The sequence below is a fragment of the Caretta caretta genome, chromosome 5 (genome assembly GCF_965140235.1).
Source record: "Caretta caretta isolate rCarCar2 chromosome 5, rCarCar1.hap1, whole genome shotgun sequence".
Taxonomy (NCBI): domain Eukaryota; kingdom Metazoa; phylum Chordata; order Testudines; family Cheloniidae; genus Caretta; species Caretta caretta.
Genome location: NC_134210.1, coordinates 42,943,974 through 42,964,293, shown reverse-complemented (window position 1 = coordinate 42,964,293; position 20,320 = coordinate 42,943,974). Strand labels below are relative to the sequence as shown.

Below are 20,320 nucleotides of genomic sequence, written 5' to 3'. Positions count from 1 at the left end.
AGAAAAACACTTTTGTTCCACATCCATTGAAAAGTCATGCTTGAATATGATGCCAAGATTTTTAACCTTGCTTATCATCTTCAAATATATCCCCTTAACAAGCAGGGACATTGAGGTGAGGAAAATATTAACATGATCATCGCTACCCACCAGAAAGACTTCATCTTCTTGAGGGTAAGGATAAAGCAGCTTGGTGCATCTGACTGACAATGTCATCCAAGGCAACATGTTTTCAAGGACAAGTAGTGTGTATCATCAGCAGTGCAATGACACACTCCCCTATATTTAGAAAATATTTTCCTAAGAGGCTTTGTATATACATTGGGCAACATGGATGACTATGTTCCTAAAAGATGCTATCCTCACCGCATATATTTTGGTGATGACATAATTGTTCAACAATGCTAATCAACTCTTATCTTCCGGGTATAGCAAAGCAGCTGCAGAAATATCAGCCACTGACTCTTTGCCCCCAATGGTCAGTCATATCAAAAATCTGCTGGGATCTACTACATGATCAGGATGACTAAGACTAAGTGCCTTATCTCAGAGCATTAAAAGATCATTCAAGACTCTGACAAACATGAACTCCAAAAGACTAAATTCCAGATTAATATCTACGTAGTATGGCTTTGGTGCTCAGATGAAACTACAAAGCCATTAACTTTTCAATCACCTTGCAAAATATGTTATATTTTAATATAATTTTTTAAAACTACACTACAATAAAAAACACTTACCTGAGCCTCTAAGGGCTGGCTCTATAGTCCAGCAAGGCTCCCTGGTGGAAGCAATGATGTTACGTAACGGTTCATTCTAAGGTAGTTTAACTGAACCAACAAGTATGATGTGGGAAAATAAGTTTTTTTCCTTTTTTCGGGAAGGGTACGTTTATAATCCGTTATCTGAATATTTCTCAGAGACATTCAACAAATTTACAATTACCTATATTTTTTGAAAAAAATGTTCACAGGTCCCATTTAAAAAATTTCAGAGCACATTTTCATTATAAAGTGAAAAATTAATCAAAATACAGATTACATAGCTTTTTTTATAATACAGGAAGACAGAAAGATGAACAATAATTAACAATTTTTTACCTTTTCTAACTTTTTAGCTTCAATGTGTCGCAGCACCTGTTCCCGCCAGTCATGAGGGACTTTGCTTTTTCCTGGAGGGTCTAACAAAGAATGCTCAGAATTAACCCTTGGGTTTGGTCTTTTTGTGGGACTAGTCCGTGAATAATTAAAGTCACTGACTGACATAGTTCTTTCTGGTATTTCATTCACTGAAGGGCGAGCACTCTGAGGTCTAGGTACATTTGGACCATCAATGCTGTATGTTCTTGCAGAAAGAGGTCTCGGTTGCCCAGACATTATTGGTGGAGCTCTTCCCATTGAATGCAAATCTCTGTATGTTAAGTAGTCCCCTTCAGGAACCTGGGCACGCCTTGAGGGTCCAGTATCACCAACATTTATGGAAGCTGTAGAGGATATGCTGCTCTGTCTCTGAAGAGTATTTCTGGTTGCTCCAGGAACAAGTCTATCATTCGGTGGAATAGCCCACATTTCTAAATGTCTTCCACCCATCCTTTGATGCATGTTATATGCAGCATTGGCTCGAACATTGTTATGATTGGAGAAATTCATGTTGGCAGAATGTTTTACGTAATTAGAACTTTCTGTGCTGTCTGACCTAGATAGGCGCTGAGGTGGTAAGCTCCCTTGTTCTATTTGGGCATTTTGTTTTGGGGACCACAAGGTGTCTTTGGCTGTTGTACTGCTGCTATATTGGATATTATACTGAGGTGCACTGAAAATCTGCGCACCACTTGCCACTGGTCTAACTACATTAGCACCTTCAGGATTGTGATTTGAATCAAACTTGAACAATGTTTTTGTACAAGATACTAAATCAGAAGACGATGATGATCCAGGAAATACCTGCAAAGGCTGGTCATATAGAAGAGTAGCAGACTTGCTTCGGACAATGTTTTTTCCATCTGGACCAGCAGATGCAGATTTTGCCACTGAGTTTGGCACTTGGGATCTACTGTCATTAACAATATCAAAAATTTTTAGAGCACCAGTGTCCATGTTGGTGATACTGTGAGATTTCACCACAGGGCCACTTCGCTGTGGGGACAGGTCTTCAGTGCTCTTTGAAATACATACATCCACAGAAGAATCAGTGTCAACTGTAATGCTTCTCTTTAATTCAGTCTTCCTTGGAGATCGCAGAGCTTTCTCAGAATGTCCATTCACTTTATTTATAGAACAGAGGTTAGAATACTGATTTCTATTTTCGAAGAGCTCAGTTTCTTCTTTCATGTTATAGTTTAAGCAGCCCGTTACCGACACTATTTCCTGTGTCTTTAATCTTTCCATAACACTTGGTTGCATTGCATCTTCACTAGTCAGTTTGTTGATGTTCATGTTAATTTGGTCTAATTTGTGAGATTCCTCAGTAGCTGTGTTTAGGTCAACACCTTTTTCTGTTAGAGCTAATCTCTCTTCAATCCTTAATTCATATTCAGGCAAATTTGTAACTTTCTCTTGCGCATTGATTTCTTCTTCTACTGTGATGTTTAATTCACCTCCATTTTGCAAAAGGCTATTAAAATTTTCATCTTCTTGCCTGAAAAAAAAAAAAGATAGTTCTTTGAGAAAACCGAAGAGGCTGCCAATAGCATTGATCTATTTTTAAGTACTGGTTCAGCTAAGTTGTGTATTATCATGCAGAAGTCCCACACAATGGATGCATGATGAGACAAAACACCAATTGCTGACCTAATTTATAATGTTATATTCCCATTAGGAAAAATATTCTGTACTAAAGGCCTAATCCTGCAAGTCTTACTCGCATGACAAGTTGCACTGAAATTAATGGACAATCCATGTAAAAAAGAACTCTTGAATTAGCAACGGGTTGTAAAATCAGCCCTAATTTCAGAATTCCACTTGAAAGTTCAGAGTTAATATTTCAATATTGTACTTATGTCATTTTTGTTGCAATAAATAATTAAAATTGTATTTCTGACTGGATACTTCTAAAGATAAGATCAACATGAGAAAAAAATGCTTTCATTTTAGTTTGTTATATCATATTTTAATTACTAAACTATAGACTGCTAGCCATTAAACACATAGATTATAATATTTAAGGAAAGCTAACCACTTTTTGCAACCTGTGTCGTTAAACTATTTGCTCTACAACATCCTCTGAATAATCGTAAATGATATGATGAAGTTTTCTATAGAGATAGTAGAAAAATAAAAGTTCAAAAGGATCCAATCACTGTACCTTAAGAAGATGGGAACAGTTTCTTGATTATTACAATTTGCTGGGGTGCTTTTTTGTTTTTTTAAATAAAGAAAAATAAGTTATTTTGTGGTATACTTCAAGATAAAAGTCCTATTTTGTTATTTAAAATTATATTAGAACACAAACATATTTAAATTAATTATTTAATGAACAATAATCAAGGTGTCAGGCTGGACTATAACAACAATTTTGTACTAAAAGATAAGCAACAAGTTTCTCTACTGCAGTTGCTCAGGTATCCTTGCTGTTATAGCCTTGCTATAAACTGTTTCACAAACCTGATTTTGGAAATAGCAGCACTATGTGTTTCTTTGTCCGGAGAGCACACTGAAATGTCATTACTACTGTCAGTATGTAGAGAAACTGAATCTGACATTCGAGAAGGAGAGGAACAATTGCTGTTATTGTGATTGCTGTTGTGGGTGGCTTCATCTGATAAGGAATCTGCATCTTTATTATCTGAAACAAAGTTTGTCAGTTTAGTCATGTACATACTGAACTTTTATAAAGTCAACAAATAAATAACGTGTAATGCACATTACTAGAAAAAGAAAGTATAATTTCTTCATACACTGTAACACTATCAATAATAATAATAATAATTATAAACATTAATAAATTGCCATTGCAAAGTTCAGTTTTGCTTCATATAATTTGATGGGATTTCTGTTTTTGTCAGCAATGGTTCCTGTTTTTTAAGGAACAGCTGGCTAAGTGCAGCCAGTACTTGTCTATTACTGAAATTCAACTTGTTACTCTTTGTGAGGTTTATTGGCCAGATACCAATGTTACATTATATAATCTTTTCCAAAGGCCATCAATCAAATTATGTTTCACATGTTTGTTTTTAGACGCCCCCTTCAAGTGCTTTTATATTACACAAACCTTATTAGCTTTTTTTTCCCAAGTAAAGTGTTCAGCTCCATGTGAGAGAAAAATGGTAATGCAGCAGTACACAAAGTTGCTACTTGCTAACCTTACCATATAATTCCATTTATTTGAATCCAGTGTGTCCCTCATGTAGCCCAATGTTAATCATCTGCTAATAACTTCTCAATAGCCTTCATCACTGACTGTGATTAGTCAGGTTTTTTTTAAATAGACAAATACTTTAAATTATGTCCCACAATGGTTTTAATACAATCTAGAGTTTTAATAAAATCAATGAAGTTTTTTTTCGATTCTTTAATAAAAGTACGAAGTATTAAGCAAACATCAGCATTACTCCCTTCATTCCCCAAATTTCTGTATCAGTGAAACTGCAGCTCAAAATAAAAGGAGTACTTGTGGCACCTTAGAGACTAACAAATTTATTTGAGCATAAGCTTTCGTGAGCTATAGCTCACTTCATCGGATGCATGCACAAAATAGCAGTTCAGTTTATCTGAATGCCAGGTTATCTGAAAGTTTTGTATGTCCCCTAGTCATCTGGATAAACAGGAATGTACTGTATATAGTTATAACACAATTAGACAAAATATTCTGGAAGAAAATGAATCTTTGAAAAACCTTTGGATGTGCTCTAAATACTGTTATGTTCTGAAGAGTAAGTTTTATAAATATAGCAAGAGACGATCAACAATGTTTTTATGCCTAACTATAATCCAAAAACAGAACTCTGTAGTACTTTCATGAAGACCTAAGTAAGGCACGTATTCTTGCACACATTTGTTCTTGCCTAACCTATGCATACAAATACCTGATGAGCAAGTACCAATCATCTATGTGCATGGCCTACTAGGCACTAAACTAGTTTTGTGCATGAGCAAGTCAGGTTTTGTACACATAAATTAGACAGGCAAATGTACATATACAATTTACCTTGCCTAACTTTAAAAATCTGGCTCCAAGAGACTAACTCAGGCACCAATAGGAATTAACTTGCCCACCTGGCCTCTGGCTCCTGGGACAAAAAGAGCTTTTGGCTCATTTTATCAGATGCCAGAGAAGGCTTTGCTAACTGTCAAGATCATCTCCCTTTCTCACACTTCTTCTGCATGTGAGTGAATGAATGTTATGTGGGTCTAAAGCAAGGCAAAGCCCTACAGATCCATACGGTCTCATTGACCCTCATCCCTTTATATAGGGCGTCCAGAGTGCTTCTTGCTCTGAAAGGAACTGGACTGGGCAACATAGGAGAATATATAAAATGGGCAAAGAGCCATCGCTTTCCTAACCTTTAAAATTTTGTGTCCCAAATATCTGGACTAGCCCTTACTCTTCTGACAAAATGGTTGCCCTGGCTAGAACAATTATCTTCCAGAGAACCAATTCTGGTTCTTCTAACAATTTTAGTAATACGAAGTTTCCTCCTGAAAGAAAGAGTGAACAAAGTGGCTTTGGACTTATGAGCACCAGTCTGGTATGGCAAAGAGGCACCTGGCAAATTTCATTTTTCTGCAGTTTAACTTTCCATTTATTCCACAAAAATAAAACATTTATAGGCTTGGCAGGATTCAGTTTAAATTGGTAGTCATCAGTAAAGGTTGATTTTACCTGACACACAGACATCAAAGGAAAAAAAAAATCCATTGATAGCTACCAGGGAGTGCAGCTTCCCCCACATTTTGCGCCCACAGGGACCCTGTATCCCAGCCATGTAGAGAGCGCTCTGAAGCCCTGCTGACACGGTTCTATGACAACATAGGGTGCCCCCTGCTGCAAAATTGTGAATTTTTTTTTTTAAATCTATAAAAATTGGGGTGGGGTGGAGGGTTAAAAATAAATCACTATTAACTACCAAATTTACAAAAAAATAAAAATCAAATTCTGCCATACCTAGGTATTTACTCAATAACAGGAAATGAACAATCCTCAGAACCATATGACAGTACTCTTGATTTTGTATGTTTTGTTATCTAACCTTTTTTATTATTGCTAAGTGCTACAACTTTTGGTTGGTTAATGGAAGTTTCTATCAGCGGTGGGCGCATTTCTGCCATTTTCATCTCTTCATCAGAGGAAAGTTCTTCTGACTCCTGCCAAAGGAAAAACAAACAGCTTTTATGCTGTAGATCTGTAGTGGGTTGCTTAAAAAAGTTAAGTGAATGCTATAAAAAGTGCCACCCTATAGAAAGCCCAGATATTACAAACAACACTAATGAATGCTTATATCACAATTAAGTTTCCAGGTTGGCACCCAAAAACACAGGTATTCAAAATCATAAGTGACTTTGGAAAATCTAAAACAGCAGCTCTAGCAGAACAAAGTGTGGTAAGGAAAGCCTATAGGTAGGCTGCAGGGGCTCAACCTCCTACCTGAGAGTGCCCTCCACTTTGTGATCTAGTTAATCCTGAGGCAAAAAGTGATGCTATTTTGGAATCACTTTCAGGAACAGAAACTAGCTAAGTCCTTGGATATTTTGCAGAATTTCAGAGTTTGATAGCTTAGTCTCTCCCCTTTTTCTGGGCACTTCTATTAATAATCTAAATTAAAGTGCGGAATAGCAGTAAACTGAAATCAGATTTATTTTCAGAGGGCAGGTATTTGCTAGGAAGTTTGAGTTCTGAATCTAGGTTTTAAGGCTGAATACACAAGGGAAAATGTTTTCTGCTTCTTTTGGTCAGGGTTCAGTCTGAGAAGCTGAAAATTCAACCTCTTTCTGAGGTGAAGAGATGGAACAGGAGGAGAGCAGGGTGAGATGATCAGAAGGTAATATATGTTTTTCCTTGTGTGTTGTTTGGCTACCTCCTTCTCTAGCCTCTCACTGAACAGCTTGATTGATGCCGGTAAACTTTGAGGGGGCAATATCAGTTGCACAAGCATCCACTTTCCAGAGATACATCCAAATAAACATTTTTAAAGTGACATTTGAAACCAAGGGACTTATAGGAGAACATTTAACTTTACCCAGGGACATTAAACAAATAGAGTTCCAGCTTGACTGGTTTTGTGCAAGGCAGATGTCAGCTTGTCTTTTATTTAATCACACCAAGCTAAAAGAGCTCTAGTGAAGGTATTACAGACCATAGCAGTTTGCCAAGATGCAGCTGAGCATAATACTTTGAGTCACTTCTTTATTTTGCTATCAGTTTGCTCTTTAAGAAAAAAATCTCCTTCCATGACACAGATGGTTCTTTTAGGGGAGTCTGTTTCCTCTTAAAAATACTGCAAAATCCTTCTAGTAGGGAAACTGAAACCTGCAAGTTTAACGTTTTTTGACACAGATTTCTTCCTGCTAGGAGTTTCAGGAAATTTCATCTGCAGGACTTCTGGTAGGAGCTACAGATGGCTCTTCTTCCATGATGCAGACTGACTGACAACTCTATTCCATAGTGCCTTTGGCTGCAGTAAGGAAGGACACAGCCTTATTGTGAGGACCAGCAAACACAATTTAGCCTCCCAAAAACAGAAATGTGTTTCAGTGTAACTGGGATAGTCACTCACTCTAACCATCTCTATCACTCTCCCCATGATTTTAATGCAGCAGATAAAACAGTTACTGACCTGTACTAGAATTGTTATTCTTTGAGATACAATTGCAGATGTGTAATTCTACTCCTGTGTGCACATGCCCAGTATACCAAAGCCAAAGAACTTTGCTTAGCAGTACCCATCAGGGAGGTGCTTGCTCCCTGTGCCTTTGAATAGCCAGGGGAGGGGCTAAGGGCAGTGCCACCCCAACCCCTTTCAGTTCCTTTGCACCGAACATGAAGAGTAGAGACACCAATACAGAGGGGATGGAGGGTGGATCATGGAATATGTCTGCACCCACATATTGAAGATCAGTTACAGTATAGGTAAATAACCATTTTTCCTTCGAGTGGTTACAGACGTGTTCCCCTCAGGTAACACATGCAGTACTCTTAGGAGATAAGGCTCGGAATCTACTTAAACAATGATTGTAGGACTGCTTTCTCAAAGTCTGCATCTGACTTGGATGCAATGGTAACAGCACAGTGATTGGTAAAAGTATGTACAGAAGACCGGGTAGCAGCCCTGCAAATGTTTAATATCAAAACATCACTGAGGAATGCTATCAACATCACTAGACACTCACTGAATGAGCCCGTAATCTCTGTGGAGGCATTGTCTGAGCTACTTCATATGTTGTCATAATTCAGGAAGCTATCCACCTGCAAATCACCTGTGCAGAGACCGCCTGAACTTTCATTCGATCCTCACAGGAAACAAAAAAATGAGGGGATGATTGAAAAGGTTTTATCCCTCTCTAGGTAAGATGCCAACGTACCATCTCACATCCACGTGAAGTTGCTATTCATCTGCATTCGAGTGCAGTTTAGAAAAGAACACTGGTAAATAAATCATCTGGGTAAAAGGAAACCACTCTCAACAAAAGGTTTGATGCGGCTGTAGGGCTACCACTTTGTCTATGAAAAAGTGCGTATACCGGGGCTCAGCCATGAAGGCCTGTAGCTCACTTACTCTCCTTGCAGATGTTATAACAAGGAAGGCTGTCTTCTGGCATAGGAGGGACAGAGAACAGGTTGCCAGGGGCTTGAATAGAAGTCCCATAAGAGGAGTTAAGCCAATTTTAATGTTCCACCAGAGAACCATTTCTTTCATAGGTAGGTGGAAACAAATAACTCTCTTAGAAATTTCACTACCATGGAGTACAAGAAAATTGACTTCCTTTCGATGGGCAGATGAAACCTCAATGAACTGAGCAACAAACCAGAATACAGAAAGTATAATAGGTATTCCAAAATGTCCTGAATGCTAGCCAGCATCAGCTGAATTTCCCGAGCTAGCGACCAAAGTGAAAATTGCTTCCACTTGGCCAAATAAGTAGCCTTAGTAGAGGGTTTCCTACTAATAAGTAACACTGGTCAAACAGCTTCTAAACATCATTTCTCCTCTTCAACTAGCCATGCAACCATTCTGTGAGGTCCAGACTGCTCAGTATTGGATGCTAAATCTGACCCTGGTGCTGGATCAATAGGTCAGGATAAAGACAAAGAGATATGGGTGGTCAAACCAATAGACTGAGGAGGCTGGAGAACCACCCCTGTCTCAGTCAAGCTGGTGCAGTGAGAATCAATCTGGCATGATCCCACTTAAGTTTGAGAATGACCTGTGAGATGACTGGGAGCAGGAAGACGACATACAAGAACACAAATCCCCAACCCAAGTAGGTGTTTGTCAAGAAACCTGGACTGAGGCCTGCTCAGGAGCAAATCTGATGTCTTTCATTGCAAACAAGAAGTGCCAACAGGTCAATAGTCAGAATGCCTCGTTCTCTGAAGATGGACCTCAACACACTGTTCTTCAGAAACCATTCATAATTCTGAAAGAAAATCCTGCTGAAGTGATTGGCTAAGAAATTCCGCACCCCTGGAATTGTGAGACCTTGATGCATTCTCCCTGATACAGAACTGCCAAAACTTGACTGTCTCCTGACAGAATTACTTGTAGTGGCCTCCACCCTGTTTGTTCACATAATACACTGTAGTACTGTTACGGATAAGCATACGAACCACTGTGTGTCTGATGTGCAACTGAAAGACCTGACACACACTGTAAATAACTTGAAGCTCCACGTCATTGATATGAAGAGAAGCTTCCTGATCTGTCCACAGTCGCTGAACTTTCAAAGTCCCAAGATATGCTCCTCAACCTACTGTGGAGACATTACTGTTATGGTCTGTGGAGGACAGATGAAGGTACATCTTTGCAAACATTGATTTGATCCATCCACCACTTAAATGACTGCAGGATAGGTGGTGGCATTTTCACTAGGCAGTCCAATGACTCAGAACTCTGGCAATATGTGAACTTGAACCAGGCCTGAAGAGGACAAAGACGCAACCTCATATGCTGGACTACGTACTTACATGTGGCCATATAAACTAGCAACTTCAGGCATATATGAATCTTAGTGGAAGGGTTACACTGGTCAAATAGCTGCAGTAAGGAAGGACACAGCCTTATTGTGAGGACCATAGACAATGAATTATCTGAAATTGCTCACTTAGCAGAAACACCCTCAAACTTGTGGAATCTAGTAGGGCCCCCAATAAACTCTATCTTTTGTGTTGGTATTGAAGTTGATTTTTCTTTGTTTACAATCAGATTCAGATGATCAAAGAGATGCAGTGTGAACCAGACATGGTTGAGGAGTTAATCTCTGGACTTGCTCCTCAACCAAATCATTCAGGCAGAGAAAGACACATTCTTCTCTTCCTGAGATGTGCAGCTACTACAGCCGTGCATTTGGTGAAAACCCGAGGAGCTCAGGAAAGGCCAAAGGGGAGCACTATGTATTAATAATGCTGGCCTATGACTACAAATCTCAGAAACTTCCCATGACTCAAGAAAACTGCTACAAGGTATCTTGAAAATCGAGGGCAGCAAACTGGAAAAAGGGGTAAACAATGAGGTGGCAAGATTTGCAGACAATACAAAATTACTCAAGATAGTTAAGTCCAAAGCAGACTGCAAAGAGTTACAAAGGGATCTCACAAAAGTTGATAAATCGGCAACAAAATGGAAGATGAAATTCAATTTGATAAAAGCAAAGTAATGCACACTGGAAAACATAATCCCAACTATACATACAAAATGATGCCTTCTAAATTAGCTATTACCACTCATTGCGGATAGTTCTCTGAAAACATCTACCCAATGTGCAGCGGCAGCCAAAAAAAGCTAACAATGTTGGGGAACCATTAGGAGAGGGATAGATAAGATGACACAATATCAGAATGCCACTAAATGAATCCATGGTACGCCTACACCTTGAATACTGTGTACTGTTTTGATCACCCCGTCTCAAAAAGGATATTCTAGAATTGGAAAAAGTACAGAGAAGGGCAACAAACAATTAAAGGTATGGAACAGCTTCTGCATGAGGAGAGATTTAAAAGACGGGCCTTTTCAGCTTGGAAAAGAGATGATTAAAAGAGGATATGATAGGGGTCTATAAAATCATGACTAGTGTGGAGAAGTGAATAAGGAAGTATTATTTACTCCTTTCCATAACACAAGAACCAGGGATCACCAAATGAAATTAACAGGCAGCAGGTTTAAAACAAATAAAAGGAAGTACTTCACACAATGCAGTCAACCAGCGGAAGTCATTGCCAAGGGATGTTGTGAAGGCCAAAAGTATAACTGGGTTCAAAGAAGAACTAGCTAAGTTCATAGAGGATAGGCCCATCATCTGCTATTAGTCAAGATGGTCAGGGATACAATAGTAATAGTGCTGACAGCCCCTTGATACTGATAAAGAGGCCAATCTCAACTGCCCACTCTGAGTCTTAGACAGTGCCGAAGAGACGACAGAGATAAGTCTGCAATCAATGCAGGTCATGCCGAGGACCGCCCAAAAGTAGTCCTGGCAGCAGAATGCTCTTGAATAATTGGGGTATCAGGAACCGTGAGGCAAAGCAGGTATTACGCTGCTTAGTCTACCAATGGTGTGCATAGAGTTAGTGCCAATGTCATTGGTACTGGACTCAACAGGCATCCCACAGCTGGTACAGGAGTCAATACTACAGCAGCTAACGTGCTGCCTCAGAGTGTGGGTAGACAGCTCAACTCCATCTTGCGTACCAGAAGAATCACAGTGCCAGTCTTCACTCTTCCTGGAACAGGAAGATTAATCTCCCCACACTCTGATGGGGTCCAAAATGCGATCCATTTTGAGAGACCATTTTCTTGGACGTGATCTCTTCTTCCTGGTGTAGGCAGCATCGTCTGGCTGAGGAACATTGGCTTGCTCCAGCGTTGAAGAAGTCTGAGTGACTGGATGATCTGCAGAGGTCTCAGGTACTGAAACAGGCCTCATGACCTGCTCAAGGAGCAAGTCCCTCATTCACTTGTGTTTTTTTCTTGAAAAATTTGCAGGTGGAGCACCTTTCTTCAAAATGCCATTTTCCAAGGCACAACAAGCACTGTGTATGGGCATCACTATTGAGAATAACCCTGGTTACCAACTGAAAGCAAGGAATTTTGTCCCTGTGTCTGATCAACTGGATCCTGGCATCTCCTTCACTTATTGGTATACTGCTGGCTTTGGAAAGTTGCTGTGCAATTGTTAAACAACCAACCTGTTGCTCTGATACCAAATCATTTTTTTTAAATGTCAAAAATAACATTTTCCAGAAACATTTGCAGCGGCTTGTCAGAACTAAGAACATGCTACTGGGAAAGGAGATACAGCTGTCCATGATTCCAAAGGGTGGCTTCTGAGAATGTGCAATATATATTGTTTATTATTTAATGAACACATAACTGCACTTAATCTATGAAAAAATACAGTTTAAAAATTGTAATTTGAAGTAATTTTATTCACTGGTGAGTTCCACTGGTTTATGTCATGTCTCTCTAGCGGGTCCTAAGTAGAAAGAGATGAGGGACTCATCACACACCTAATACAAAGATTACAGGAATTCAAGATCTCTGCCTGAATCTTAACCAAAAGTAGCTGTTGTGAGTTTATAAACCTGCAGAAATTAAATTCAAACCTCCTTTACTGTAGATGTCTCTATTAATCACAGTGGGACAGATTTTTGAAAAAATGTCTCCTTTTTACATTTAAAATGTGTAGGGATAATTTAAGTCACTTGAAAGTCTAAGTTTCAGACTGCTCCCACAAATCAGATACTTGGATATCTAAATGACAGCTGTGGCCACAACCACCTATGCAACAAAAAGGGAGACAGTTAAGGGGAAGCAGAAAATCAGCACCAACATATTTATATCAGTGTTTTTAGTGGGGTTTTTTTAAAATTCACATATATTTCAGTCTGTATCTCCAAATAAATGCAGATAAAAACGTATTTCAAAATAATATGAAATGAGAAAAACATTGCAGTACTTTGTTAATAACCATACTTACTTCCCAAATCCTCGCAATGCTAACGGGATGGGCATTTTCTGCTATTGTCAACATAATTTTTCATTGCTATCTTTCAGAATAGCAGATTCAATCCAACACGAACGCAATTCTTTTACTGCCATGGTGCTCATCACACTGCCATACCTCAAGCGTATCTTCATGGTTGACAATTATTTTCGTGTTCTCTAAGGTTTTAACATGTGCAGTCATCTGTGAATTTCCAGTGCTGTGCTCAGCTTCTGGTTCAATGGGCTTCTGCACGCAATTTTCCATCATATAGTTATCTCTGTCTTCTGTTTTGCTCTTTGCTGAAGCAATTTCTGAAGTCTAGAGTAATTTAAAAAAAAAAAGATTAGTGGAGAACCACCCTGCAAAGGTTTATAATTATTAATGTTTTATAACTAAAGCTAATATTTTATATTTTGGGGAAGCCATGCAATGACATAAAACAGACTCAACTTCAAAAAGAATTTTGACTGTGAAGCAAATATGAGAGAAAAAACCTTTCAGATTATTAAGACAGCTGATTAGAAAAAAAAACTTTTTTTTTCCCCTACAGGCCTATTTTATCCAATACATACCAATATATTCTAATTAGAATGGCAGACAAGTGAACACATTAATCAAAAATAACAAAACACACACAGGTGGACTGACAATGAGAGAAGTGAGCAGCTGTCAACACTGTTCTCCCACCTTACCATCACACAGAATCAACATGTTTCAGCCAGTGAGGGATCCCCTAGATGCTTCATCATTGCTGCCTTTTTCAGCTTTTTCTATAAACCTTCTGGTCAGACAGGGGAAAAGCAGAGCCCTTTGTGATCATTCTGATTTCCAATTTGAGAGTCAGCAAATAAGGGATGCTTAAAGGCGATGGAGATGCATCTTTCGGAAGATCAAACAAGCTACTTTTATGATATCAAGAGCCTCAAGAGCGAGTATGATATACTGGCCTCAAGAGCGAGTCACTTGGGTTGCTTCCTAAGCAGAGTCATTCAGAGGGCAGCAACTATTACTAACACAAAGCAGCCATTTATTACTGGCTCTTTTAAAGTACTGAATACAGAGGTTATGATCTTTAATTTGACTTTTTTTCCCCTCACTGAAATATTTTTTTAAAAGAAGACTGAATTAGAAGGAATAAATCAATATATTGTTATGCAATACTACTTTCCAGATCTTTGGGACCGCTGTCAAAACTGGAAGAGGAATTGATTCTAACCTTTACACCCACATCTTTTACTGAAACTTGCTGGCCTTCTTTCTTTGACTCTTTGCCAGCATCTTCAGTGGTTTCTTCATCTTTTAGTCTGTGTACTATCGTTTGGACTGTTTTGACCATATTCTTTAGTTCATCAGGATATGGCGTTGGATATCTCTTCAAATTACCCTCCTGTGAAACAAAGAAAATAAGAGCAACAAAACAACTTAAAACATGAATATTTAATCAAATATGAATTTGACAAGAAGGAATTAACAGAACAAACCCTGCATACCTATTTTGCCATTTGAATTATACCTGGATAAGCCCAGGAATGCTGAGGCTAAATTAACGGGTCCCAGAAAACAGTTTGTTGTCCAATGCACGGAAGCCTACCTCATCCTGTCCCATTAAAGTGGTTGCAGTTTCTCCTTGCCATATATTTAGAGAAAACTCAAAATACAGTCCTTAATCGCTATGAGATGCCAATGATTCTTCCTAACTACCGTCCTGAATTTTTGCAAAGCATCATAGTTCAGTAGTATCCCAGAAAAACAGTATTGCCTTAAACCTTAAAGCTCACAGTTTAATAACATGTGCTCCATTTTAACAACATATCCTATTTGGCCAGGCAAAGGAGACACCCACTGATCAAAAAGATTTCTCCCTTGGGTAATTTAAAAAATATGAGGGACGAAAAGAAAATAGATTTTACACTTTTTAATTCTTCAGCTACTGGAGACTAATCAGTGCAGATAGAGGTTGATAGCCATTAGCAAGAGTAAAGGGGAAGAATTAGGAATTCAAAATGGAGTTGGCAATACTGACCCTGGGTGGTGCCTCCCTTTCATCTTTATCTTCATCACATTCAAATGCCACCTGAGCACGCTGTTTTCTCTGCTCCTCCCACAAAGAGGGATTGAAACTTTCATTATCAGATATGAACAGAACTAAATAAAAAACAAACACAATTCTAATAAATACAGGACACATTAAATGATATTAGAAACCACTTCTTTTTCCTTCCTTTTATTAGGTGGGGTTTGTATTTATACCTGTGCTTGAGAAGGTACAGGACCAGAAGTACCAGAAACTGAACATCTTTTATCCTCAGACCAATGCTATGCTGCAGCTCATTGTATTGAGAACCTGCCTGTTTTCTATTAATAGTGACTTCAGCTGCAATCTACAAAAAAAAATCCTCTGCAAAGCTGTATTTCAGTTTTCAAGTATTCTCACCAAAGGAACTCTCCTGAGCTGAGCTTGCCAACTGTAACAAATTATGCAGGCTGCTTTTCTGATATGCCTAATAAAGGCTGATATGACAACACTCAACTTCATTTCACTAAGATTTACATATTTCCAGTAAAGAAAGACTTACATACAAATAAGCCAGACTTCCAAATATCCACACTACTTCTATTACTACTACTACTACTAAGCCTTAAAAATAACAAAAAAGCCCACTAAAAACATTAAGATAAGCACATGGTTAAGCAGGAGTTATGAAAATTACAACAGTTTTACAAACTATTTCTTATTTTAAGCAAAAGGAAATATCCTAGATTACCTTGTTGTCACCACTTACTGCAGCATGTATGTTCATGACAGACATTACATAAATTGGTTCTGTATTAATCTGTCAAACTTTACAACAAAAATTTCCTGCATTCCTATATATCACATTAGCAATGAAGAGGTTGCTCACATAAACAGCTGCTTTTCAACATTCCTATACTTGCAATAGAACAGTGTTTCTCAAACTAGGGTCTGTAGACCTCTGGGGGCCCCAGAAGGTACTGGGAGGGTGGGGGAGGAGCAGGGATCCTGGGCCCGTGCTGCTCCTGGAAGTGCTCCAGGGTGCAGCACGTGAAGACACCCTGTTTCCACACCTCTCACTCCCTCCCGCACCCCACACACCTGCCCCAGCCCTGAGCCTGCGCCTCTCATCCCCTTTCACACCCAAACTCCCAGCCCAGAGCCTGCGCCCTTCACTCCCTCCGACACCCAAACTCCCTCCCAGAGCCCGCATCCACTCCTGTACCCCAACCCCCTGTCCTAGCCTGGTGAGAGCGAGGGAGGGTGCGGGAGAGCAAGCAACTGAGGGAGGCGGGATGGAGTGAGTGGGGGCTTGGCGTCAGGGAAGGGGGAAAATCATGGCCTTCAGGAAGGGGGCAAGGCAAGGGCTGAGTGGGGGGCCTTTGGGGGTCTCTGAAAAATTTTAAATCAAATTGGGGGTCCTCAGGTTGCTGAAGTTTGAGAACTGCTTCAATAGAAAAATTTCTAGATTATATGAACCCCAAATGTAGCCTGCTATAGTCAAGATGATTAAAATTATATGTATTGAATAAATAAAGCAAATGTTGACATTTCAGCAAAAGACATCTTCAAAGACAAATTTCAGTTGACTAATCTATATTTGGAGTGCATTACTATGCAGGTTTTTCCTTCCTAAAAACAAATAAAGGATTCAATCTTCTAAATTCCACCTATAGTTCTTTTTGAAACCTGGTTTTGGGATGGTGACCCCAGACATCAAAGGGAGGTCCTCCCATCAATCTATTGGGCCTTAACCAAAAAAATGTATTGTATAAGCCATTCCCACCAAAAGATAGCAACTCATGAATTTAGAGTCAGGTGAGCCCAAATGGAGACACTGGACTTTCATCCACTCTCTCCAACTTCACTGGCATGAGAAACAATTATTTGAAAATGTATATCCTAATCCGGGTATTAGCAATAATAAAGTTACTAAAATTTATAGTTCTAAATATGATTCCCATACACATAGGAAGCAGATGTGTTAAGCAAGAAATTGCCATTTTTACAGTCACTTTTCTGACCACTACACTAATATATTGGGCATTTGTGCTGTGAAACAGGGAATGTTGCCAACAAAGCGTTAATTGCCACCAATGTTCTCTCCAGCATTTTAATATGCAAATCAGTGTTACTAACTCTTGCAATTTCATTACAAGTCTTGCCATGATGTGATATTTTTCTTATGGTTCCACCTGCTCAAATGAATAGTGCATAGTTCTTTCATGGGAAAAAAAACAAAAAAGTTTCTAACCTTCATAATTATAGAGAAAAAGGTTGAAAACATGACCCAAGCATAAACTAAAGAGCTTAAAAATTGGAAGGCAAGACAAGAGAAATACCCTCCCTTTTAAAATCTTATGATTTTTAATCTCATCTCATGCTCTTTTGGGGCCATACTCAGTTCCAACTCTGCTGATGATGGAATTTCAGATGGGGTGGGGGGGAACCTTTCTCCTTCATGACTGCTTTGAAGTGGAGGAAGAGCGCTTGCTCCTCTTTTCTGCTTCCTTATATGGGGTTGGAACGACTCCTCCCCCCTTTTGGTGATAATACTCTCACAATTTGGTATCAGAATATATGTTAAAAGAATAGTATTAAGGTTGTGAAGTCACAAGGTTACAGAAGTTACTCAATTCTGACATTTCCTAACTTCTGAGTACTTGACTTCACAACCTTAATAATGTTACTTTAACTTTTAACGTGTGGGTAATTTCCTAGGTTCTTTGAAAAAGCAAACTTAAAAAAAAAACCAGAAATTCTATTATGTGGCATCACATTGATAACTACATGGTTAATCAGCAGAGTTGGAACTTTTACATTCACTGCACGGAACTCTGCTCCTTGAGCTGAAGAAGTAACTGATAACAGCAGTGGGTTGTCATCCTCCTTGTGGACTAACACTAATGGGGGAATGAGACACTTTGCCAGTAGGTTTCAGAGATATTTGCTGACAGCAGATGAATGGTGAGAAAAATGGAATCTAGGATTCCATTCCAAGCTCTGAAGTGGCCAGGTATCCTTCTGCTTGTCCTCCAACAAGCCTACTTCCTTCTGCCCTGACCCCTCCAACCTGTCCCTGTGCCACTTCTTCCCCACCCTGGCTCCTCATCCCAGAGGCATTCTTGTCATCTAGCCAGTCGCCTCCACTCCTCATGTCTCTTCCCAGTTACGGTCTCCTTGCCCAACCAACCCTGTTCTCCACACTCCCCGAGTCCAACTCTCTTCCCCCACTCCTTTTCTCTCACTCCCTGAGCTCCTAGACTCCTTGCCCAGCCAGTTCCAGCTTCTGGCTTCTCACTCAATCTCTCTCCCCCCTACCCCCACCTCATAATCCTAGCCTCCCTGTCAAGGTTCCTATTGCAAACTCAGTCTCCCCCTTCCCCAGCTCCTTTTCCCAATCTCTTTGCCAAGGCAGTCCTAGTTCTCTCTTCACATCCAAGTCCTCATCAGATCTATCCATCTTCTCCACTCTTATTGATTCTCTGTTCTAAATGTCCTTGCCCAGCCACTCCCAGACTCCCAGGTTCTCATCCACTCTCAGTCCCACCCACACTCCCAGTTTCCCTCGCCAGGAAACTGGTCCCAAACTCTTTACCCAACTGGTGCCAGTCCTCCAGACTCGCCCCTGTCTTCCCTTCCTCTCCCTAGGTTCCTTGTCTCAATCTACTTCTCCTACCCTCACCCCCAGTCCAGCTCATCCTTTTTGCATCAATTAGGCAACTTCCTCCTTTACGTTACCTGGCCACCACCAGAAGAAACAGTCTCCCTGCTCCCAGATCTGGTGCCCAGCCCCACCCTGGATCAGAGCAGATGCAATGAAAGTCCTGCTGAGCTCCTATATCTCTGGGCTGGTGCATGCTCAGTTATTCTATGGCAATGGCACATGAAGAGTTTGGTCAGATGTAGAAGCTGGGAGGGGCTGGTGCATGCCCGGGTGGACAGAATCTTTGGAAATTTTATCTGTAAAGTTCTAACATGTCTACCTACCATGTGCAACTTAGATTTTGCAAAGGCTTACAACTTGGACAAATTTGGGTGTTTTTTCATGGGGACAGCAACAGCACATCCCTGAAACAAAGGCCATCCCCAAACCCCCGCCAACTTTCAAGTTCCTGTGCCAAAGCATGGACATGTTGGAGCTTTTCAATGAAATGGCTTTAAGAACATTTTTTTTAGTATGACAAAACAAAATATCTTTCCCCAACCTCATTCTTGGAAATGGCCAAACCATTCTGGATCAAAACTTTTTTTTAAAGTCAGTCTGAGGCAGACACCAGGCAGAGCAATTTCTAGGCCAAAAGGTTAATCTTTGGCAAAATTATAAGCAACTGAAAACAATATCTCTTATAATGGGATGAGTCAGGCAAACATAATAAAAGAAGGCACTGCCAGTCCTGACCTCTATTTCTCTCTTTGTCACACACACACACTCTCTCTCTCTCTGGCCTGTCCCCCCGTCCCCAATTTAATAATCCCTGGACTCGCTCAGTTCTACCTCTGAGAAGTTATTGTTCACATTCTTCAGACAAATTTTCATCAGATTGTTCTTGTTTTTAGATCTAAAAAGTTTTATATATTGAAAGTCATGTTCTCTGAACTCTTTCCATTTTTACTTTCACTGGTCAGCATTTTTGACAAAAAGAATCACTCAGAAATTCCTACCATCCTCACTCCTTGGTTGCTGGGGGAACATGTAATTAGTAAGCACTGTTTTCTGTGTTTCAGGGTGGACTTCTTTTTGAAGGGGGATGAGCGGTTTAGACTGAGAAAAGAAAAAATACTATGAGAATATACATGTGCAATATGCAAATAGGATCTAAACATTGAAATCCCTGCTGCTTATCTACCCAATGCAGATTAGATTTTGAAGACTGATCTGTCTGGCATTATTTCCCATGTATTCTTCTCTGAAGGATTTTTACAAGTTATATAAAACAAAGTTATATCAAATAAATACATATTTAATAATAATAGTGTGGGAATTTGATAAACACACACTCTATAATAGTCTATTAGAGATGCATAAAATGGATGGATATGTATATACAACAAAGTATTCACTTTCATTCTAGGCTTTTCATTCTATTCATTACATAGTCCCAAAATATTCTACATCTGCAGTGTACATTTTCAATCTGAAACTGCAGGGAAGTGCATAGAACAGGAC

The 20,320-nt window shown here is 39.5% G+C and overlaps 1 protein-coding gene across 11 annotated transcripts in view; it reads right to left on the bottom strand.

The window, feature by feature from the left end:
* The window catches only part of ERBIN (erbb2 interacting protein), a 225,299-nt gene that overhangs the window by 31,014 nt on the left and 173,965 nt on the right, over positions 1–20,320 (bottom strand). For all 11 annotated transcript variants that reach the window (XM_048851872.2, XM_048851875.2, XM_048851877.2 and 8 more), the window contains 7 exons: positions 19,816–19,915; positions 15,160–15,281; positions 14,353–14,523; positions 13,272–13,454; positions 6,188–6,302; positions 3,603–3,783; positions 1,101–2,637 (listed from right to left, as the gene is read on the bottom strand). In XM_048851872.2, coding sequence (XP_048707829.2) covers positions 1,101–2,637; positions 3,603–3,783; positions 6,188–6,302; positions 13,272–13,454; positions 14,353–14,523; positions 15,160–15,281; positions 19,816–19,915 — 2,409 coding nt within the window. The remainder of the gene's footprint in view (positions 1–1,100; positions 2,638–3,602; positions 3,784–6,187; positions 6,303–13,271; positions 13,455–14,352; positions 14,524–15,159; positions 15,282–19,815; positions 19,916–20,320) is intronic.